The 24,411-nt window shown below is 32.6% G+C and overlaps 5 protein-coding genes across 6 annotated transcripts; 1 reads left to right on the forward strand and 4 right to left on the reverse strand.

Moving 5' to 3' along the window:
- Positions 1-1,649: 1,649 nt before the first annotated feature.
- Positions 1,650-2,606, reverse strand: LOC124534399 (NADH dehydrogenase [ubiquinone] 1 alpha subcomplex subunit 6-like). The gene is made up of 3 exons (XM_047110259.1): positions 2,259-2,606; positions 2,068-2,183; positions 1,650-1,877 (listed from the first exon to the last, which is right to left on the reverse strand). Exons 1-3 carry the CDS (start codon positions 2,386-2,388, stop codon positions 1,749-1,751), a joined length of 375 nt encoding a protein of 124 aa, XP_046966215.1. The 5' UTR covers positions 2,389-2,606; the 3' UTR covers positions 1,650-1,748.
- A 1,680-nt stretch (positions 2,607-4,286) lies between these two features.
- On the reverse strand, positions 4,287-5,444 carry LOC124534223 (NADH dehydrogenase [ubiquinone] 1 alpha subcomplex subunit 6-like). The gene is made up of 3 exons (XM_047109948.1): positions 5,190-5,444; positions 4,826-4,941; positions 4,287-4,489 (listed from the first exon to the last, which is right to left on the reverse strand). The coding sequence occupies exons 1-3, from the start codon at positions 5,317-5,319 to the stop codon at positions 4,361-4,363; spliced, it is 375 nt and encodes a 124-aa protein (XP_046965904.1). The 5' UTR covers positions 5,320-5,444; the 3' UTR covers positions 4,287-4,360.
- A 1,330-nt stretch (positions 5,445-6,774) lies between these two features.
- LOC124534027 lies at positions 6,775-16,535 on the reverse strand. 2 transcript variants are annotated; one of them, XM_047109652.1, is made up of 15 exons: positions 15,974-16,535; positions 12,638-12,779; positions 12,059-12,349; positions 11,685-11,807; positions 11,458-11,606; positions 10,929-10,961; positions 10,764-10,851; positions 10,499-10,651; positions 9,885-10,035; positions 9,519-9,735; positions 8,834-8,893; positions 8,404-8,530; positions 7,670-7,809; positions 7,444-7,556; positions 6,775-7,010 (listed from the first exon to the last, which is right to left on the reverse strand). In XM_047109652.1, the coding sequence occupies exons 1-15, from the start codon at positions 16,019-16,021 to the stop codon at positions 6,902-6,904; spliced, it is 1,944 nt and encodes a 647-aa protein (XP_046965608.1). In that variant the 5' UTR covers positions 16,022-16,535; the 3' UTR covers positions 6,775-6,901. The 2 variants fall into 2 exon arrangements, with proteins under 2 accessions (XP_046965608.1, XP_046965609.1); XM_047109653.1 differs by lacking the exon at positions 10,929-10,961.
- Positions 16,536-16,542: 7 nt separating this feature from the next.
- On the reverse strand, positions 16,543-17,807 carry LOC124534028 (putative tRNA (cytidine(32)/guanosine(34)-2'-O)-methyltransferase). The gene has a single exon (XM_047109654.1). The coding sequence runs from the start codon at positions 17,574-17,576 to the stop codon at positions 16,704-16,706; it is 873 nt and encodes a 290-aa protein (XP_046965610.1). The 5' UTR covers positions 17,577-17,807; the 3' UTR covers positions 16,543-16,703.
- A 523-nt stretch (positions 17,808-18,330) lies between these two features.
- On the forward strand, positions 18,331-24,060 carry LOC124534029 (cytochrome P450 9e2-like). Its single transcript, XM_047109656.1, has 9 exons — positions 18,331-18,693; positions 18,782-18,933; positions 19,181-19,304; positions 19,760-19,878; positions 20,411-20,589; positions 20,706-20,791; positions 20,899-21,114; positions 21,637-21,888; positions 23,152-24,060. Exons 1-9 carry the CDS (start codon positions 18,438-18,440, stop codon positions 23,313-23,315), a joined length of 1,548 nt encoding a protein of 515 aa, XP_046965612.1. The 5' UTR covers positions 18,331-18,437; the 3' UTR covers positions 23,316-24,060.
- Positions 24,061-24,411: the final 351 nt, after the last annotated feature.

The raw sequence follows: 24,411 nt of genomic DNA on the forward strand, positions 1-24,411 counted from the left end.
ATCTAATTGTTATGCTGAGAAAAGTCTCGGAAACATAGATGAAATAGGGTATGTAGAATCAGACTCTACAGAAGTAGAGTCTGATTCTACATACCCTATTTTCTTTTATCACGCCTTAAGTTGAGAACGACTTAACCGATTTTATTCATGTTTTTAAAGTTTTAATAATTTGTAGAAGCTTCTTACGAAATCTCCTATCTCTTTAATACGAAATTTAACTATTTCCTGGTAAAATGTTTTATGAGTGAATGGATGATGAATACCTAGACGGGCTTGGATTAAGCCCTATCAACAAGTACTAAGTCACAGAAAAAGAAGAACTTCGTGTTCTTAATTTTGCCACTAATTCCAAAAATGGCAAAGAGCCGTTGTCTTGTGCAGAGGTAGGGATAGTAAACGTAGTTAAATTGTCTAATTGTCAATCTCATTTTCTTTGGTAAGTTTTATATTTGAGTCTATGCCAAAGTTGATCAATTTAAGAATACCAAACGCAATCCCGCCTTAATACCGTGATCACGTATAAGCCTGAGAAATTGTGTATTGATTGAGATAATTCTCTTCATATTTTGTTTATTTAAAAGACGAAATTTATTAGCCTATTCGACTGGTTTTTAAAATACATTTTGTATTATTTAGTTAAGGGTTAAGGAACCCAGTAAAAGTTGTGTTTTTTAATTTCTAGTATATATTTGCCGAAAAATATCATATTAAAAATTCCGTATTTAAATAAAGCGCGAAAACACGTCATTTGCTGTATTTTAATCTGTGGTACATATAGCAAGGTTTACAAGAAAGTGACTTCATAAACCCGGCCAATCAGGAGCGTTTTGTGTCACGTGACAAACGTTTGAAAAAATGCATTTTTATTTATTGATTTTTGAATAAATTAAGTATTATTTTCAAGTTTCGTTAGTAAACAGCCATTTTTTTAACTCATAATATGCACTGATTACAATAATTCATAATTTATATTTCGCATTGTCAAATAGCCTATTAAAAAAAAGTGTTGCAAAGAATATTTTTCTGAAATCGCAACACGCAAATGACGTAACAGCGTTCGTTCATTCATTTTAACCATTCACACAATACTTAAAAGAAAATCACTTTTGAAGTTTTCACTTCCGTTAGGGAGGATAGGGATGTTGGGATGGATTAATCCGCCTTAACTTTCTCTTGTACATGTACATATTCAAGAATTGTAACTAAGAATATCATATATTTTATAACCAACAAAAAAATTAATTCATAAGTTAAACAATTTTTATATGACATAGTTCCATTATCATTAGTTTATATTATAGCTGTCTATTAAAAACTGACAATATAATTATTAGTTTAATGAAAGAGTATTCAAATCACTTATTATTGAGGGAGTGCTGTAGGTGGTCTACTAAATGACCAGATACTCACCTGAGTTACGAGTAATCTCGCATTTCAGATCCCATAAAAAGTTATGGGACCCTCGGTTGTATTAGTGTTAATAATACAGTATAGTACGACACAACTTAGATGTAGCATCGGCAAATTCAATAAAACCGATCACATCCGAATTAAGTAATGTGACCGTAATGAAAAAAATTATGTGGTTTGAAATAACATAAAAGAAGACAGTAAGGTTATTTATATAAAAATATTTAACTCATTTAGAATTGAAGACTATATATTTTTCCAACAAACATACATGAGAAATACCAATTTAAAGTTTACAGCTTCAACGACCACGACATTTTTTTATGTTTCGTACAAATTTAATCCAAATTTGCTAGGAACTTGCCAATGAAGTCGCAGGGCTTTGGTTCGTATGTTGGATGCCAGTGGGCCATAATGTGACCTTTCTGCTGCCACTGATGCGTTATCTCTTTTAAATTTATGAAACCCTGTTAAATACAATTGAATTATTCTGCGTTGCATTACCAAAGATATACAATCTCTTCACTACCGGTTAAAATGCAAATGGCATATTAGAGTTATCACATTGCCGTAGTTCAATTCAAAAATGCTATAAATAACTAACTTCATAATTAATAGAATATTGAACGTAATAAAATCAGTAACATAGAACTATACCTTTATAACCATTATGTCAATAATTCTCAAATCGTTGATACAAGCATTCTTATAAAAGTATTCTCGTAATTTTTTCCGGCAGTTTTCTTCGCTTTTCGGTATATCAAACTGTTTTACTATAAAGTACGTTAAAAATGTAGGTATTAGCATTTAACATCATTGAATTACTGCTTAGACAACTAATTATTTACCTAGATAGGGAATGTAACGAAAATAAGCTCGATATAAGCTAATAACACGCCTATGGGCTTCACGACGATCTCTTGATAAAACAGGCTTGGCGATTTTAAAGCCAGCTTTTAATGTTTCTTTGCCAGCCATTTATGTTTAGAATTTGGTTAATAAATAATAATTTAGCACAATCAGATATCTCTTAATCAATTATTAATCAATTATAAATTTAAGTTGTCATTAAAATATACTGTCGAAACTCGTTGGTAAATGCTTAACAACAATAAAGATACTCCTTGGTGGTCTTCATAAACTGAAGATTATTGATAATGATTTCGGAAACTCTTAATAGTTCCAGTCAATGTAAACAAAATACAAGGTAAGCTACAATAGGGTAATTTCGGTGGTGAAATATAAATTATGAAAGTTGATAAAGCTTAAAGATTATATAGAAATATTAATTAAAAATTCTGATTTTGAGTCATAAAGGCACGTTACTAGGTACTTTATTATACTAAATTAAGAAGTCGTAATTTTTAATCTACATGTCACGTGACCTAAAACACGAGCCGCCATGGTGTGACGTAGAGCGGCAAATACGGTCAGTTCAGTGTTAATAACAGCTAAACTATATCTATCAACTTTAACTTCAAGGATTTACTTTAACATTAAATTTAAATAAATCAAAGTAGATTTTATTTGTACGTGTTTATTTATTGAAATGCAAGCTGGATTTGTAAAACCAGATTGCCGGTCGTATTAATGACTATGGACTGTAATTCGACAGGTGTGACGTCACTAAAACGACTGACAGCGTTTTATGCGGGAATAAAATGATTAAAATATTAATTTCATTTTCGGGCAAGAAAAGGTTTGTATTTTGCCAAAATATATTTTTTGTGGCTTTTTATGAGGATGTACTTACAACATTTTGAAGTACTTTTTAAACACCGTTGAATACCCTATTACTCACATGAAGATGACAATTGGTATTAACCTTCGGTATTATTATTATTAAAATAAATGACTAAGAAAAAGTGACAGAAAAGAAAACTGAAGCATTTACAAAACACACCACATACAGATTTTACTCATGATATTCGACTTCGCCGTTGAGCACGAGAGGGGCACCAAATACACAAATTGAATGGATTTTGTACTCAGAATTATTGGTTAGGATTTAGGTCGCTTGACCGCCAGGACATCAGGACTCATACGTAGACGTAATTGTAAATTCAATGTTTGCGGTAATTAACCGATAACCTGCCATGTTGCTGCTAAGTCTGTCCAAGAAATATACCACTTTAAATGAAGTACATTATTGTGCAATTTAAGACATAACTATCTAGTTCAGGATTGTTTAAAAACAGATATTAGAATTACTGGTTTTTTAATGCCAATTATATTTTAAGCCCATATTCATATTAATATTTATATTCATGGTGAAGTCATGAGGCACCATAAATATGTTGTGCACTGTTGTCAGTGGAACTGGTCTCATCTTAAATTAATTTTGATTCTGCCCTTTCAAGACAATAGCATAAAACCTTTATCAATAATATTATTTATTTTAACACAATTATACAAGCAAATAACGCGAACAACTCAATTTAATCTAATATATAGTTATATACTGTCTCTAGCCATTGAGAATTTCAATTCCTTTAAGTTATAAGATTTTGAGTATTGTGAATGTAATTGTTTTTACTACTTACTATTAATATATTCCTGCAGTTGAATATTCTCTCTTAAGAGAAGCAAACAGGACAAAAATGAATCAAGTATAACTGATCGCTTATGTTCTAATACTTAAAGATTCTGTATTTTCAGGTTTAAACAGTCCTAAATTATTTTCTCGATAATAAAATGTACCTACTGGTACCATTTATAATGGAATTTTTGGAATTAAGTTTTTATTTTAATTGTTGCAAAAACAATATAAATAAAGAGATAAGAGAGAGTCAGTTTAATTCACATATGTATGACACATATCAGGGTGACTAATTTTTAATATATACATTTAAATTATTCAATAATAAAAGTCTGCATTGCAGTAACTGATTTCTCTATTCCATATAATCTATACAAATAATTACATTATTTTGCTTAAAACAAAAAGTAATTAATCAAGACCCGAGAAGAATTTTGATAAGAAATCTTTAGGTTTTGGTTCTTCCGTTGGCTTAAAGAATGTCATGACATGACCTTTTTGTTTCCAGATGTTGACTGTTTCTTTGAGTTCCATTTGACCCTGGAATTGAATTGCAAAATGTTTTAATGTATATGTTTTTTAAAATAAAACATTTTTTCAGCAGTAGAAATATATTCCATATTATGAAATATTCATGTATTGAACATGTATTTAATGAGTAAACTTTGTTTGAAGTTGATATTTTAAATGTATGAAAAATAAAACGCACTATGAGACAATTTTAGTATGCACAATCGAATATAAATGAAGTTTATTGATTAGGTATATTACTACATTGATAGAATAGACATTCAATTTTATTTTAAGAACAAAATTAAAGGTGCAGTGAATCATTGAGATAATTCTGTGTTGTTTTGAATAAAATGTGTTACATACCTTTATCACAAGCAGATCAATAACCCTCACATCAGTGACATCTTTGTTCTTTATAAATATTTCCTTTAACTTAGCACGGCACTGTTCTTCTGATTTTGGTATATCAAAATCTTTGACTGTAAAATAAGACAAAGATAAAACAAAGAAATTCTAACATTTATATTTATGTTGAACTATATAAGTAATATAAGAAATGAATTCATTTTCTAGTCATAAAATAATAGATAGAATTCAAACTCCGCAACAAAGGCTTGTTATTAAGTAATTACAATGCCTTTGCAATAAGTAATCATAAAGTATATTGAGTATTGCTTATTTAAGAATACAGATGAGATTTTAATCGATGACATAACAGATTACAAACCTATGTAAGGAATCTGGCGATACCAAGCTTTGTATAAACTTAATACTCGCGATCTGGCTTCGGCTTGGTTTAAAGAAAGAACTGGCCTTACATTTTTGGTACCGACTCGTAAGGCTTGTTTTGCAGCCATAGTGTGGATATCTTTTTTCTATTTTAATGGAAGCAAGATCGTAATAGCTTATTTTGATAGCCTGACAGTGACATTTAATTTTGACATTTTTTTTTTATATTGTCTTAAGAGAGCAAAAAGGCAAAAGTGTTATATTTTACAACTTGTTATATTTCCTTAATAAATATTCTTCATCAGTGGTGAAGCCGGAATCTTGAATATGACAAAAGCTATATTATTCATTTATGGCAGGCAAATTTTATGTTATGCTGACCATACTTACTACATACTTAAAATAATATCTGATTTTATTAAATGTGATCATAATCGAATTTATAAATACCTATGTGTTTGTTTTTATCTGTAGCCATAAATATACAACACAGTAAAGTGTTGCCAGATCAAAAGATTTCCCTCTAGATTTAGGGTTTTTTCAAACAAGTTAGGTTAGGTTCGGTAAAATAGGGGAAAAGGGAATGCCCATTTCTGGTCCGAAACACACAAAAACTTTCTTTAATTATAAACAAACTATAAATCTGTTTTGCACCTATTTTAAATTAAATATCTTCTTAATAAATATTTATATTTTTATACTCATCATTTCTCAACATGAACACCTCTTTAAAAAATTGCGGCATGCCACCATCCGCTTGGTTAGGGTATTCTAGGGGATTTCTCATGGGAAATCAAATTAGTCTAGTGACGAGTCACTGAGATCACCATGCTATACTGCCTCAGAACTACACATGCTCAGATGAAAATTTACTAAATATATTTGCATATTTTGTTTGTGGAGTTTGGTGCAACAGGCTACTTCCCATTTAGTGGCTTATTTGTCTATCCATCTACTAACGATTGAAAAAAAATAGCAATTCACTTATTTTCTGCGACTGTTTGAAATCTATTAAAAAGTAACGGTATATTTAAAAAATTGAGCTCACTTCCATTTTTGTAATATAGATACAGTTGGCCAACGGTAGTCAAATGTTAATCCTGCGGCTTACATACGATTATAGGTCGCGTATTCTCTCTTTACTACTTCAACACTATGTTCGCCATAAGTTTATATCTTATTGAGGAGTCGAGATGGCCCAGTGGTTAGAACGCGTGCATCTTAACCGATGATTGCGGGTTCAAACCCAGGCAAGCACCGCTGATTCTTGTGCTTAATTTGTCGTACTCGGCGGTGAAGGAAAACATCGTGAGGAAACCTGCATGTGACATATTTCATAGAAATTCTGCCACATGTGTATTCCACCAACCCGCATTGGAACAGCGTGGTGGAATATGTTCCAAACCTTCTCCTCTAAGGAAGAGGAGGCCTTTAGCCCAGCAGTGGGAATTTACAGGCTGTTGTTGTTTGTTATTGTTATATCTTATTTACATTTAAACAGGTGACAAACGAAGACGAGGCTCATCTGACCTAACGTGACTACCATCGCCCACGAACATCTACAAGGAAAATAACAGCTCAAATTTCGGAATATAATTCTTTTATTGATATTTGTACTCCTTAAACACGAAAATAAACATTCAATAAATAACAACAAAAACTTAAGAGACACGAAAAAGTAAGAACTAAATCACAACAACACATTTATACTTATAAGGGACACGTTTTCGCTCCGTGTTTTGGTGTTAGCTCAGAACTGTATGGATTAATCAGGAATGTATCTTTCATACGTCCGGGCATATAAGTAAAATAAATATCCCTGAAAAAGATAAATAAGTATGTTATATAAAATAATAAAAGTGTAATTTATTTCTATAAAGTAATGACTTGAATGACTTTTGACGACCTCCGTGGTCGAGTGGAGTGTACACCGGTTTTCATGGGTACGCCACTCCGAGGTCCTGGGTTCGATTCCCGGCTAAGTCGATGTAGATTATCATTAATTTTTTCATTCATATTTTTCTATATTGTCTTGGGTCTGGGCGTTTGTGGTAGCGTCGTTACTTCTGATTTTCCATAACACAAGTGCGTTAGCTACTTACATTGGGATCAGAGTAATGTATGTGATGTTGTCCCATATTTATTTATTATTTATTTAATGACTTATTTTTATAAACTAATGAACTCATTAGTTTATAAAAATAACTTGAACCTGCTGATATAATTTAAGAAGAGTACTATACTGTACTTACAAAAACGCTTTGCTGGCGTAGGCATCATATTTTGTGGTCGACCACCACAATCTAGTCTGATTAAGTTGCAACAATCTATTTCTAGTTACGAAGTCGTCTAATAGTATTTCAAACTAAAACACAAGATAATTTGAACAATGGATAATGTAAAATTAGAAAAAGTTTAAACAATTGACGACGTAATTATTCAGTTTAATTTATATGTAAGTGTTAAAGAAAAAAGTACCAGTGTCTGTACTACATGACGGTGTGACCAATTCATATGTTTTAATTGTTTCAGTGTGAATGGTATCCTATATGCACGAGCTCTAAAATCCATATGCTTCAGGTCAAGCCATCTGCGTTGAGATTGCAATAACAGTTGTTCTGAAATATAAATAAAAATAATTATAGGTATAGTACGACACAAATTAGATGTAGCATCAGCAAAATTCGTAAAATCGGTTACTGCCAATAGAAATAGCTCCCTATCGCGCCGTTCGACGCTATTCGACGCTATTCGTCGCTATAGATTCACGCGTCAGAGAAAGCAAGTGCATGTAAATCCACGCGTCAAATTGATGAATGTATTAGGTCATATGATATTAGAAGTAATTACGTTTGTGCCAAGATCATATTCGCATGAGAAATAAATATTGATAATTTGGTACAGCGTACTCAATTCGGATGTGATCGGTCTTACGAATTTTGCCGATGCGACATCTAAGTTGTGTCGTACTATACACCTCACGAATTTACGTCATAATGTAGTTAAATCAAACAAGAGCAAGCCCCATAGAGCCCTGCACATTATTATGAATGTCTATAAAATATGAAATAAAGGTCCTACACGCTTTTAAACAAGAAACCTAATTAGGGTTTACATTTCTACTTTTAGAATAGACCATAAACATATATATTTTTTTATCATTGCTAGTAATATAATAAATATATCTTTATTAATTGTGCTTGTCAACGTACTATCATCGGCCGGTGTAAGATGACCCTTTACTCTTTTCCTGACCCACTCTTGAAGATTATTTAAAAGATTCGCTTGTGGTAAGTGAGGAATCAAAAGGGGTGTATCTGACAAATCTGCTAAAAATGCCTAAAAAATAATTAGGTGTATTAATATTATTATTACGTTTACAGTCTTGTTTAGCTATTTATTTACTATAATAGACTAATAATTACTACGCTTACTCGCCATATAAACTAATCAAAGACAAATTATGTGGTGAATTTTTAAATTTTAATAGTATAATTTGATAGTATATTTGTAAGCCATGACGCGCTTCTATAAAATTGCGATAGGACAAAATTTGGTTATATTATACTACTCTTTTTCTTGCATCAATTTCACTTGGGGTCCACTCCACACCCACCAAGTAAATAAGCATGAAATACTCACCGCTAGTAAATCTTTCTCTTTCAAACCGGAAGGTAATATTGTTGGCATCGAAGGTTCAGGCTGCCAAAATAACAATTAATGAAATTATTATAATCTGTTCACTCACTAGGGCGCATCTCTACTTATTATATTATCGGGGTGCATCATAATGGGTGCAAATGTTAATTAATTTGAAATTATTTTTGCAGTCTTTATTATTATATAAATAATCTCACGCACACTAATCTTGTGAACACAAGCGTCACACACTATACACAACATACCTACTTCGTGTGGATGTATAAAGCTCCTTTATGAATCAAAGTTAGTCTATTACTGTTTTGTAACAATGAATAGACCTAAATGCATAATTGATCAAATGATTCATCATAATCAACATTATTATTTGAATAGATCATTCCATAATCTTATTTATTTATTGAATCTCTACAGTAAAATAATACAGAAAAAATAGGAAAAATTTTGACTGTCATAACTTAATGGGAATATTTTAAAAGGCGCATAGACGCTAATAATACGGGTAATGTTCATAATAATTGTAAAGCACTTTAATGATGATTATGATCACAGGTCGTCATAAAACGTTTGATTTGAGGAAAATTATTGTTTGCCCCACAAAATACTTCCCTTTTGGAACAGCAGCTGTAATTATTTCATTTAGCAAACATAACATATCAAACTGTACCGTTGGCTCTGCAGACATTAGTGATTCTCTGACAGTGTCTTTTATGAAATCCTCCATAGGATCTAACTGATAGACTTTAGCATTATCAATCCAAAATGGCCCATGTCTTGTCGGTGGATAAAAATATTTTTCTCCAGGTATTCCTTCGTTATAAAAGTCGTAGAGGTGACCACATTTACATTTGGATTGTTTAAGATACGTCATTACAACATCATCCCTAGAATTAACAGTTCTACGTTTATAACAATTAATTATTTTTACTTTAAGATTTATTCTGGTAATTTGATATGTCTTCCAATATAGGATTATATATTCATTTAGATAAGTGTATTTGTATTATAAGATAAAGAAAAACAAAAATGATACCATCTAGATATGCATTCACAAGTTGCGTCACATATTTCATTAACTTCTTTTGGGAATTTCCAGTAACCGTGTATGTTGGTGACAAATTCACCATTGAAACAAGCAAACCCATTATTGATGGGTATATAACCGGTCGGCAGTAGAGCAACGTCTGTGTTAGCAAAATTTATTTTTTATTATCCAAATATTATTTTATGGTTACAGAAAATGTAACGATAAGGATAGTTATATTACATAGCATAACAACAACAACAACAACAACAGCCTGTAAATTCCTACTGCTGGGCTAAAGGCCTCCTCTCCCTTTTTGAGGAGAAGGTATGGAACATATTCCACCACGCTGTTCCAATGCGGGTTGGTGGAATACAAATGTGGCAGAATTTCTATGAAATTTGTCACATGCAGGTTTCCTCACGATGTTTTCCTTCACCGCTGAGTACGAGATAAATTATAAAGACAAATTAAGCACATGAATCAGCGGTGCTTGCCTGGGTTTGAACCCGCAATCATCGGTTAAGATGCACGCGTTCTAACCACTGGGCCATCTCGACTCTCAGGCCATCTCGACTCTCAAGAGTCTGAAAAATATTAAATGAAAATAATTCATAACTTACTATTTAACAAGTATCGGGGCTGCCCGCCGACAAAAGAAACGCCTCCGACGAGATATTGGACGTTTTTATACGGTGCCTTATACTTAGGTTTCGCTTTCTTCTTGAACATTTTCAGTTTGTTTACGTATGCCACCATTTTAGGATCAGTATTACCTAAATAGATATATTTTTGTTTCTTTATTAGAGTGAGCGCAGCTCATTATCATTATATTATTTATGATTATCAAATTACATTAAACTTAATAAAATTGGTATGATTACTAACGTAATGTACTAGGAGGCTCCCAAAACTTGTATTTACAAATTCTTTCTAATTGCTTCTCCTTTTTATTTCTTTCTTTGCGTTTTTCAAGCTAAAATTTAGATCAAATAAAATGACATAAAATAAAGTAGTATTAAATCATCATGATAATTTAAGAACAGCACTTACAAAATCATGGTTCTTGCAAAGTCTTTCGTAACTCTGGAAAAAAAGTGTAAAATTTTTATTTAAGCTATAATTTGTGCTTTTGTAACTGACACATTGAGACACATTGAGAGCCGAGATGGTCTAGTAGTTAGAAAGCGAGCATCTTAACCGATGATTGCGGGTTCAAGACCCTGGCAGGCACCACTGAATATTCATGTGCTTAATTTGTGTTTACAATTCATCTCGTGCTCGGTGGTGAAGGAAAACATTATGAGGATGTCTAAGTTTATAGAAATTCTGCCACATGTGTATTCCACCAACACGCATTGGAACAGCATGTGAAATATATTCCGAATCTTTTCCTCAAAAAGAGAGAGGAGGCCTTAACCTGACATGTGGCTCTGACTTACGATTATTGTAAAAATTTATAAATATAATAAAGATTAAAATGACACATATTTTAAATTCGTTCGTTTTCAATAGACCAACACTGCACAACGATAGGCGCTTTTAACATAAAATAGAAAAAATATACAACTTCCTAAATTACCTGAGCACTTCGAAGTCTAACTTTATATCCCAGTGGCTGAGGCTTGTGCTTTGGTTGATTACTTTTAGAGTGTGTACTGTAACACGGGACGTAGCAACGCTGCAGATATTCCCCATACCGCACTTTCGGTTGGAAATTCCTATGAGGTTCTGCAGAATGAAAAAACCAACGATTGACCAAACTAGCTGTAAATAGCATAATACTTATAATAAATGTTTGAAACTGACTTTTGTCTGATGTGACCGACGGTATCTTCGGAGAATACGTCAATTTTTCTAGTTTTTCTATGCATTCATCTAAGTCAATAAATACTAAACATGACATTAAAATCATTGCATTCATATCATACTCTGAAATATAATATATTAGGTATATAATTAATTATCGTCAAATAATCAACAGCTAATTACAATAAATACTTCATGATAACAGTAATTTCTTTCGTGTATAATTATGATTATTGAGTTCTGTAATCTCTATTAATTAAATATTGATTATTTTTAAAGATTGCCTCGGCTTAAACCTTTTATTTAGGTAAAGGCAATTAGTCTTTTCACTAATTATTATAATATATAAGTGTTTTTAGGTTAAATAGTCTCACCAGCTCGTAGCTCACTCGGGGGCTGTTTGTAATATGCGCTATAAAGATTCCAAATAAATACACCAGGGTCTTCAAACGAATTGGTCATGGCTTTCATGAGAAGAGGTTTTGGAATTTTTAATGTGACGCCCAGATCGGATAATGATTTTCTCGTTCTGATAGGCAAATCTTCTAATAGATCTTGGTGAATATTTATTTTTAAAGCGAAAAGAACCTCTCTTTGACTGCTTGAAAGTTCGTAGTACCAAGGCGGTCCAACCTCTAGGCTTAATCTCTTTAACTTGCGTTTTTCTTAAGGTTATAAAAAAAATAATTGTTAGTACTATATCATTAATTATATAATCAGAGTGATGATCAGCATCATATCGATTACTTTTTTTCTGTTCATTAACTAAACGTATGTTTAGTTTTTTCCTTTACGACACAGTACAAATAGATTAAATCTGCCAAAATTGGAGTTTCATAAAAACAATAAATATAGAAGAATACATGTCAGACAGAAGACAGAATATCAACCCTTCACGATTCGATTTCTTATTACAGGAGATCAAAATTAAAAATTTTACTATACATATATACCTTCACAATAATAATAATATTTTAAATCCTTTAGAAACTTCAGCCAATTGCCGACTTTTTCATTATATGGTTTCTTATCAATGTTGTTCCTCATTTCTCGTTCTAAGTACACCCATACTGGTTCCTTGTGATCATAAATTTTCTGGAAAATAAGACGTACATTGTTTTTTATATAATTGTCTTAGTATATTGGTCATCTTTTAAAATAGTTATAGTATAATAGTTAACAGACAAAAACCAACAACGTATAATATTATGTTGCTAAATAAGTGCACATATACTCAATAAGGGATGTAAGGGAGCGCAAACTACACCTTAGTCAATTCAGCCCCAAGCCAACCTCACCTGCCTGTGGTGCATCCTGCCGACCAGCAAACGAGGCTCTGGCGACCGACTGATGGCGTTATAACCATCAAATAAAATAGGCGTAGCTAAATACCACAAACCGGTGACGGGCAGCAGCGTCACCAGTGCGAGAAGCTACGTCCTGCGATCACCAATAGTCCCGCTATTCCTCGTTTTCCCCCCGGGACGGGGGGTGCTAAGAATCACTGGGCCCCGTAGCCCGGTGACCACAACCGACTGACCCTTGCGACGTACAACGGACGCACGCTACGACTTGACTCGCATCTAGCGCAACTTGAGGTAGAACTTGGGAAAATTAGGTGGCACATATTAGGGCTATATGAAGTCCGTAGAGAGGGAGAGGACACCGTAACCCTCGAATCGGGCCACCTAATGTACTTCCGAGAGGGAGACCGAGGGTGGCGATGGGTTTCTAGTAAATAAGTCCCTAGCTGACAACGTTGTGGAAATCTCCAGTGTGAAAACCCACTTCAACGTTGTCATGGGGGACTTTAACGCTAAAGTGGGAGTACAGAATTGCAGCGAATCGGTAGTAGGACCCCATGGATTTGGAAGCAGGAATCATAGGGGGCAAATGCTTGTCAACTTCCTCGAACGGGAGGGGCTCTTCTAGAAGAAGACGTGGCAAAGCCCCGACACTATGACCAAAAATGAGATAGACTTCATCATGACAGACAAGAGTCACATATTCAGAAACGTCTCAGTGATCAAATCCTGTAGTGATCACCGACTTGTCCGAGGCTCTCTGAATATCGATTTTAGGGCCGAGCGCGTCCGACTGATGAAGTTCAGGCTCCGACCAAAGCTGCTCCAAACCATTGCGGGATCTGAAACTTTCCAGTCAATCCTGGATAACCGATTCGCTGCTGTGGAAACCACAACTGACGTAAGCCAGAACCTCGAAAATGTAGTTCGAATGCTCAGGGAAGAAGGCACGAGATGTTGTGGCATGCCTTAGGGCTCATGAAGAAATGACGTGAAAACCCACCTGTCACTTCGTCAGAGAAACGGCAATTAAACCAAGAGATCAGCAGGCGCGTACGACACGACCTCCGGTGCTCCAATACTCTTGCAATTGAAAGAGCGATTGAGCAGAATCAGGGGTCTAAGGTTCGTACAATCTCTTGGAAGGAGCCACCTGGCGAATTTGACCACAGCAAGTGGAGAAGTCGTTTCTTCTAAGCCGGCAGTACTTTCGGAAGTAGAGGACTTCTACGGCCGGTTATACGCATCGCATATATCTCGACCTGATCCCGAAAATGAGGATCCTAAAGCTACATTAACAAGTCATTTCTCCGAAGACCTGCCTGAAGTCAGTATTGGCGAAATTGAGACTGCTCTTGGACAGCTTAAAAATGGAAAAGCCCCTGGAGAGGACGGCGTTACCACAGAGTTATTAAAAGCGGGAGGTAAACTTCAGAAGCTTTTTAACTCTGTCCTCTTCGAAGGGAGAACTCCGGAGGCGTGAAGTAGGAGTGTGGTCGTCCTGTTCTTCAAAAAGGGAGACAAAACCTTGCTGAAGAACTATCGTCCCATATCCCTACTGAGCCACGACTATAAGCTGTTTTCAAGAGTGATCACGAACCGCCTTGCGCGAAGATTCGACGAATTCCAACCCCCAGAACAGGCCGGGTTTCGGACCGGATACGCCACCATAGACCACATCCACACAGTGCGGCAGATTATACAGAAGTTCCAAGAGTATAATCGGCCCCTGTATCTTGCATTCGTGGACTATGAGAAGGCCTTTGACTCGGTTGAAATCTGGGCTGTTCTGGAGTCCCTGCAGCGTTGCCAAGTTGATTGGCGATATATCCAAGTGATGAGATGTCTCTACGAAGCCGCAACCATGTCCGTCCGAATACAGAATCAGCAAACAAATCCCATACCATTGCATCGAGGAGTGAGACAAGGGGACGTTATTTCCCCCAAATTGTTCACTAATGCAATGGAGGATATGTTCAAGACGCTGAACTGGAAAGGACGTGGCATCAACATCAATGGCGTATACATCTCTCACTTGAGATTCGTGGACGACATCGTCATCGTGGCAGAAACGGTGCAGGACCTACAACAAATGCTGAACGATCTGGCTGATTCTTCTATGCGTATCGGCCTACGGATGAACTTGGATAAAACCAAGGTCATGTTCAATGAACATGTTCTACCGGAACCGGCGTTTCTCTGAGGGATCGCATCAGAAATGAGGTGATCCGTCAAAGAACCGAAGTCATCGACATAGCCCACCGGATTAGTAAGCTGAAGTGGCAGTGGGCTGGTCATATTTGTGGCAGAACCGACAACCGTTGGGGAAAACGCGTTCTAGAGTGGAGACTGCGTCTCGGCAAACGTAGTGTAGGACGTTCTCAGGCACGGTGGAGTGACGATTTACCCAAGGCGGCAGGCAGGAGCTGGATGCGAGTAGCCGGAGAAAGACCACAGTGGCGTGCACTTGGAGAGGCCTATGTAGACTGTGAATGAGCAGTCGACGAGCCACTGCTGGACACGGGCTGATGATGAAATAAGTTCACAAAGGCAGATACATTTGCATAATCCCATCAAGAGCAGTATTAAGCGTTTACTTGCTGTCCGAAACAGTCTATTGCTAATCTTCAAAATTCGTGATCTCACTGAGTTTGTCTTGACGGAAATATTGAGTTTTAACGCAGAAACTCAGGTTATGAATTAGCGACTAGTAGTTTAAGCCAATACAATAAAATCAAAATATTAAATATTGGATCTATGCCTACGTATTATCTTTCATTAATGTAAGCAAAAATCGAAGGCAATTAAGGCAAAGATCTATCAAAGTAAAAGGACCATTTTACATAATTAAATTTTACTTCAACTATTATAATTTCAAATTATTTATTAAGTTAATTGTTAGTTTTATTTATATTTTTTAATAATAGTAAAGGTTACAGATAAACATTAACCCATGTTAAGAACTTTTGTTACATATGTATATACCTTTTTTTTCAAAAATTGTTGCACTGTAGGCATTTTATAAGTAGCCATTATAAACACTTAATAATTTAACGAATAAACTGGAATTTTGATAGAGTATTTAAATATTACTTAAAATTTTCCAATCAGCCTAACAACATTTTATAAATTTAGACATAACTTATTTTTTTTTTTTTAATTTGCCAGTTCTTTCTATTCTTGACATAAGGTTAAAACACACAAGCAACTTTTAAACAATGAAACAAAAACCTATTTAACTAATATTTTAAATCTGAGAGTGACTGTTTTTGTCGCATTAACACATTTTAACGATTGGTAAGTACATCATTCAGTTTCTGATCATCATGATATATTTCATGCGACATTTTTAGAGGCACAGGGGCACACAAAAAAAATATAAGTTACCAATTTCCTGCAGTTAAAGTTGCTGTCGGAAACTAGTATATAATTTTGCATTAAGATTTGGAGGGTTTGCTGGAGGTAAAAAATATATAACTACTGAAAGACATATACACTTATAATTAGAAATTTTATTTTTATGTACATCAATTATATTAGTTAATGAGATGTAGGTGATTTTTTTCATGAATAATAAAAATGTATTCATAATTTTTCATTTGCTTCATATAATAAATGAAGTTTCTTTTCTATTTCAGTAGTAATCATAACATTTAATCATTTAAGCTATTTCTTTTATGTATGTTTTGAAATTGTAAAAATATTTGCTTGTAAGTTATTTGTTTGTGTTGTTTTTATTTTTTTCTAATATTTCTTTATAAGGTGGATCTATAGGTCCTTGGACAGGTTCCTTGTACTCATAAGATTCTTGGCCTTCTAATAACAAAGGATATGATGTATCAGAGTCATAAGCACTGAGGTCACCACAAGCATTAAATGGCACTATGAACCTATTCGGCCCTGTAAACTCATTGAAGTCACAATATTTGTGATCAAGCAATGGATTAACCATGGTAGGAACATAACCTGGAGGTGGGTTATAGTTTTGACATATAACAAAAGCTTCAATACTAGAATTTCTTGAACTTCTTGGCTTTGACACTGTTACAAACTCAAAAAAAAGCTTCAACTGTGAATATAATAAGGTAACATCTTTACCCCTGAATATTTTGGCAACAAAAATTCCACCAGTTTTAAGTACATGTGTTGTTATATTTAATGCAGCTAGAAGAAGTTGCGATTGAACATATTCATCAATATCATGTAATCCGGTTACATCTGGTGCTCCATCGCATACAACTAAATCTGCTTTATGTCCTTCGAATTCTTTAATTATCTCATTTGCTGTTGATACTTTTGTAATATCTCCTTGAATTTGTTTAACTCCTGGAAGTGATGCCATGGCTTGTAAATCTACCGCAACTATCTTAACTTCATCTTCGTTTTCTGTATTTTGTCGTAACTTTTTTGTTAATACCTGACTCCAACTACCGGGTGCAGCACATAAATCAACGGCTCGTAAAACACCTTCAAAAATATTATACTCTTCATTAATTTGTAATAACTTGAAAGCACTTCTGGCTCGCCATCCTTCTTCTTTTGCTAATCTATAGTAAATATCTCTTTTGTCCTTAGATGTTTTTCCCATATTTATATTATTGTTCTCTTAAGATTTTATGAATTCTTATAGATGAATTGAAAATAAGTGAGGTTACACCAAAGATTACTTAAAATAAGATTTGTACTGATGTTGATGGTTATGGTGATTTCCTTTTTAATATTTATATAAATTCAAATACATTGAAAAAAGAATAATATAAAATATATTTAATATTACATTTATTATTTTAATCTCATCTAATTCTTAACACACCAAATGTCAACATACATTTTACTCCTAAGTCCTAAATCGCAATCTATTAAAAAATGTCCCCGAAAAGTTGCAAATTGAAAAATGATCCAGAAAACTGCCACTATGCTATAAATAAAGTAATATTATTTTGTTTTCTCAATTTTATTTAAATTTTCATAATTTTTTATATGATAATAAAATTTAGCTACTATTTTGTCTGTATTCCGATATTCATATATATATTTTTTTGTTAAATTGAAGCCAAGAAGTGTTAAATAGTTCTCACTCCAGCAACATTAATTACCACAAAAAAATGTACCTTACATTTTAGTACTTGTACTATTATTATATATCAGGAGATATATATCTTGGGAAATTTACTATTTTTTAGTGGTACCACTAATTCTCAGCACAAGAGATTTCGGTTTAAATATATTATGTTATCTATGGATGAGATAAGAAAATTATAGGATTAATTCATTTCATTCTCATTGGTTAATTAATAATTCATTTGTCTTGTCAATTGTCAATTGTCATGTTGTAGTAACTTCGTAACTTGCCATCAGTTTTAATAAAGTTTTACTTGCTTGATGTAGTGTTTTTTGCATTCATAAAAGTAATTGTCATTGCTTATTTCGGTGGAAGTGCGATAGAAAAATGGAACTGAATACTGGAACTAAGGAATTATTGTTTTTCATAGTCGAAAATTGGAAGTTGTTGCTTTTTTTCAACTTAATATTTTTTATTTATTTTTACTACACCCAAAATTTTGATTATTTTGAAAAGCGAAATGTTAAATTTATGAAACCAGTTATTTTCTTTGGAAATTCTTTGTCTAGAATAACCGGTAAAAAGCCATTCATCGAATTTCAGTTAGATGTTTACAATTACTTTAAAGGAAATCGCTTTGGAGGTAAGCTTAAATAAGAACCTAGCTTTGAGGGATTATTTTTTTAGATTTTGTTAAAAATGTAATCATGATTAATTCTGTTATATTTTAGGATATTTCGAAGGTCGAAGACCTGTTCTGTATGTCTTAGATCCCGATCTAATCAAATCTGTCACTATTAGTGATGCTGATCATTTTATTGACCGAAGTACTATCAAGACTAAAGAACCAAGATATTTGAGTAGATCGCTTTTAGCTTTAAAGGTAAAAAAAAACGTTTATTTGACCATTATGTTAATTATGCTTGAATACAATGAATAAGATTTATTTATAGACTATTTTAATAACAAGATATTTTTGGCTTTTATAGAACAGTTGTGGCGTTGATAGTCTTAAAGAAAAAGAAATCACCATTTTAGAATGGCAACTAGCAATGACAATATGTTTCATGCATTTTTATTAAATTTTTAATTTATTTTTCATGACTTTATGTTATAATATTAATTTCTAGGGTATGGAATGGAAAGCAGTCAGGAGCTTAATAACACCAACTTTCAGCTCATCTCGCTTAAAAAATATGTTCCCATTAGTTCAACATTGTTCAGACCAGTGGGTTGGACTTTTATCACGTTTTGGTCAGTACTTCATATATATATAATAATAATAATAATAATAGTTCATATTTCAGTTACAGTTCTAATTATTATGAAATATTACTAAAATTTATAAAACAAAAACAAATTGATAAACACTGATTTACTAAAAATACAATATCCCATTCTTAAACTTTTATTATAACATTTTTGATGCAACACCTTTACAAGGGCTCAATGAACACTTTGCCATTTTTAACGAGCATACCTTGACGTGTGCCAGTTCTAGATGATGGTTTAAACTCGTAACATGTCAATATCATTGGTAACCAGGTAATCGAGAATCTACTATTATAGTATTGACTTGTATTGTTATTTTTAAAGTAAAAAAATTATTACAAAACTTCATCCAACAGTAGTAAAAAAAACATGCAAAGTTATTATTTGTTTGTAACCCAATAAGCAAGTTCCGCATATAAATGGTAAAATTTTTGCAGACAATACTGAAATCGAACTTAAAGAGATGACTGGTCATTTCACATTGGAAGTTACAGGTGTATGTGCATTTGGTATAAGCACTGATGCTCTTAAAGATGAAAATGCAGAATTCTTCAAGGTTAGTTAAACTTGGTACTTGTAATCAATGATATTCTAATAAACAGATATGTTATACCTATACCAAACAAGAGAAAAAAGTGTGCCGCGCGGGGGACCGTTTATTTTACATTTCGTTACAAGTAAAAAGGATAGCTTGATAAAAACAATAAGTAAAAGGGATAACTAGATGTTTTAATTACGCAAAACGTATTACTACATAATTATGATGTATTATAACATACTACTGGCATAATTATAATGAAAACGATTAAAGGCAAACATCCCAATTAGGACGTTTTCTAGTCTTCACTTTTTGCGCGTTAATGACATATCTGTTTACTAGAACATCATTGACTTGTAATACTGTTTTTTCCATTTCAAAATTAAAATATTCTTTATCCAACTAAGTCAGTTACACAGGACTAAATTGAATGTAATGCAACCATTGGTTCAGAATGTTAATTTGCTTATCTCTCAAAAAATTCAATATTTATTGAGCTATACATTTTTATAATATATAATTTTGCATGTATTTTATGTGTTTTTTTTAGGTAGCAGAGAAATTTAATTACATGTCCATTCAAAAGAGGATGTTTTTCTTTTTCATTTTACTTTTTATGCCTTCAATGTTCAAATACATAAATATATCATTTATGAACCATGATTCTACTAAAAAGTTAGTGAAAATATTACAAAACACTAAAGCCGAAAGAATGACTGCAGAATCTAAGTAAGTTCATAAATGTTCTTGATCAATGTAATGAAAAGAAAATATAAGCAACAATAAAACATAAATATAGAAATTTATGTATGAGATGTATTAATAACTGCTTTTATTTTTTGCAGGAGGAGTGACTTTTTGCAGCTTTTAGTTGATGTTGCTATAAAAGAAAAAGAAGAGCTTGAAAACACTGGCGAATCTTCTAAAAGATGTAAGAAGTATTGCACAATATTACGTATTTTTTCTTGACTCTCAAACTATAACACAGTTGTGTATATTTATTTATTTTATCTATTTACTTTGCCTTGTTTGTTTCAGATTTGGACAATGACACATTGGATGCACAAGCATTACTGTTCCTGTTAGCGGGATTCGAGACAACAAGTACTTTGTTATCCTTTGTTTTTCACACAATGGCAGTGCGGCCCGATATACAGGACAAATTAAGGGCCCATATTGAAGAAATTACTAAGGGACAAGAGTTGACCTATGATCATCTTTCGCAATTAGATTATCTAGAAGCAGTTATACAGGGTAATAAAAACATAATTTTATCACTTTTAAAGTAAATTTTTCAGAAGACAAATTGAAAAACCTCAAGGTATTAATCTACATCAACTAAAGTGCTGTGCTTTATTCCTAGATTTTATAATATTGAATTCTTAAGTAGAGGTGAAGATTATCATAAAAATCACTAAAGAATTGCCTTTTATAAGTCAAAGATGTGACATATATTATGTATTTTTATTAAATCTTCCAAAAGGCAAAACTGTCTGTGTTCTGTTCCTTGTTCGTTGACTCCCACTAAACCATAAGTTTAACGTGCTATATGCATCACGTGGATATCGCCGTAAAGCGATAACCAAACGCTCCGGTTCGAGTTCAAAAACAGAGAATCCTTTATTAATATATTGTAACATTGATTAATCGGTCAGCACGCTCAGCAAATCTATGCACTAATTATTTGATGACCTGATTGTTGAGTAGATTTGATGTAGTAAGATGTTTGTATTTATATTGAACATACAGAAATACTAACTTACCTTTTTATTTCAGAAACCTTAAGAATGTACCCACCATTAGGCAGAATTGATAGAACATGTTCTAAGCCCTACACTGTACCCGGTTCCTCATTGAATCTGAAAGTCGGCGACGTAGTAGCAGTACCCGTGTATGGCATCCACATGGATCCAGACATTTATCCCGAACCAAAGAAATTTATACCTGAGAGATTTATGAAGGAAGAAAAAAAGGAGAGACCTTCGCACTTGTTCCTGGCATTTGGTGCTGGACCTAGAAACTGCATCGGTAATGTACTCAATGAATTAATCAATAAACGCAACCACTAATTACAATTTTAAAAGTAATAACAGATACAATAAACACAAACTTTGTACTTTGATAATTGTCTGAATTATGATTGGACAATAACGACCACACAAATGTCTGAAACGAAATATGACCTTTGCGTGACTTCACAAGTTTTTTTTGTCTCTATATAATAATGTCATAAAAAATTGCTAAGATAAGTTATGATGGAGGTGCTGTTTAAAAAATAATTATCTAATTGCATAGTTGTATGATTGAATGATGTAGTCATAACTTCATAAATATAATATAAGATACATAACAATAGTATCAACTGTCTCAACACCTGATTGATAACAAAAGATGAAGCAATTATGTTATGTAAATAAAACAATAGCGATAGCGACATTAAAGACGGAATAATTTGAGTAAATATTACACAACTTAAAATTCATTAAATGATACAAAGTTTCAAATATTTTATTTTTAATGAACGCCAACACTTGATTTATTACGTGAGTCATAATAAAGTAATAGCCTATTATTATCCTAGTGCAAGGCTAAAGCCTCCTCTCCAATGGAGGAGAAGGCTTGGAGCTTATTTCACCTCACTGCTGTTTATTCCACATGTGGCAGATTCCTTATGACCTTTACTGACGACCGCGATATGACTTATAAAAAAAAACAAATTAATCGCATGAAAAACCTTTTCTTGTTCAGTTTCAAACACGCAATCATCAGTAAATGATTTATTCTAACCGCTGGGCTCTAAACTCTCATGAGTCATAGTATAGATGTTAATTACAATATCATAATAATTAATTTTTACTGCAGTTTTTTTTAATTGACTTTATAAAATGCTGTTGAACTTGACCTTGCTTTGAAGTCGAGACTTGTTTATATGGCACTTTATACGCTTGTTTGGTTTTCTATTATAATGTTTTTGCATTGATTACTTATTAAAATCATTTCTGTGATTCAAATTGTTTTACTGAAATATTTTTTAATTGGTCAAATTAGGTGATTAGCAGGACAACACCAGCATAAATATGTTTTTTTTTGTAATGTACTAAAAATCATTTATAAAGCCAATATGCATCAAAATCGCACAGATTTAGTTAGTTTGTTAGTTAAAAGTCACTTGCTTTTCTCTGGAAATAACGAATATGGCGGTATTATTTACTACTATAATAACAATATAATTATCTTTTTTTAATAAAGTTTACGCAATCATCTATCTTCTTAACAGTATATTTATTGCAGGTATCCGCTTCGCGATGGTCGTTGCCAAGACAGCGATTGTGACTCTGATGAGAAATTTCAAATTTTCAAGCGGACCAAAAACTGAGAATCCAGTTAAATTTCACAGAAATTCAATGTTGTTAAAACCAGAATCCGGTGTATGGGTGCACGTTGAAAAGATATAAATCATTGAGTAACATATAAGCTGTCTTTCTTTGTCTGTGATATTACGGATCACGTAGCTGTCGGCTGTGGAAAGTCACGTTAATGTACTCATATATTTAAATTAATGTCATTCAAAACATCGAATCAAGCCACAACTTCTTATATATTTTTGTATGGTTGATAGTAATTTTTATGGTGTCGGATGTCGTTTTTAAACCACAAGCTTTGTACAATATCATAGTAAGAATATTTAGTACAAAATTAATATATAAATTGCAAATTAATATTCAAATGTGAGATTATAAAGATAAGAAATATATTTAAAAATATATAATATATATATTATTGAGATCTATTATAATTTATATTATAATTATAAAATTGTGTGCATTATTTAGAATTTTAAATAAATACAATTATAACATGTGACCTTTGCCGCTAATGATTTTGTGATATTTTTTATTTTAAAGCTAAGTTCAATTTATAATTTTGCCATAATTTTAATTCAACAATGTATACATTAATAAGTGAACATCGAATTGTTTTTATATTTGAAGCGTCCGTAAAAGTAGACGAATTTACCTTTTATAGATCTCTATTGATAGCCTGAGAAAACGTTTCAATGTCGTTAGGCGACTTGCCATCACATGCGCTTAGGGGCGCAACAAAGTTAATCGGACTGAATCTTTATTAAGAACACAACAATATTTATTATTAAGCTTGTAATTGTTATATTTTTGAACAATAAAATTTATACTTGGTCACTATGGTTGTTATTATTTACGTAGTAAAGAAAAAAATAACGAATTTCCCACACACAGCTAGAAAAATTAATCAAGTTAATGGATTAATGACAAATTTCTGGTTTGAGATTTTTTAGGTCATATAATAAATATTTTAAAAAAAAATTACAGAACTAACTATGAAACAAATCCAGAAACGAGGTATATTGTGAATTCTAAATGAAAAGGTCAGTACTTAAGTTACATCTATGATTAAATCGACATTTAAAAAGGGTGCAATGTAAATACTGGTACAATGTTTGAAAAATATGAAAAAGCATAATATTTATATGCTTTACTTTACTTTTAGGTAAATATTTAATGTCAATACTAT

The sequence above is a fragment of the Vanessa cardui genome, chromosome 12, assembly GCF_905220365.1.
Source record: "Vanessa cardui chromosome 12, ilVanCard2.1, whole genome shotgun sequence".
Classification (NCBI taxonomy): Eukaryota; Metazoa; Arthropoda; class Insecta; order Lepidoptera; family Nymphalidae; genus Vanessa; species Vanessa cardui.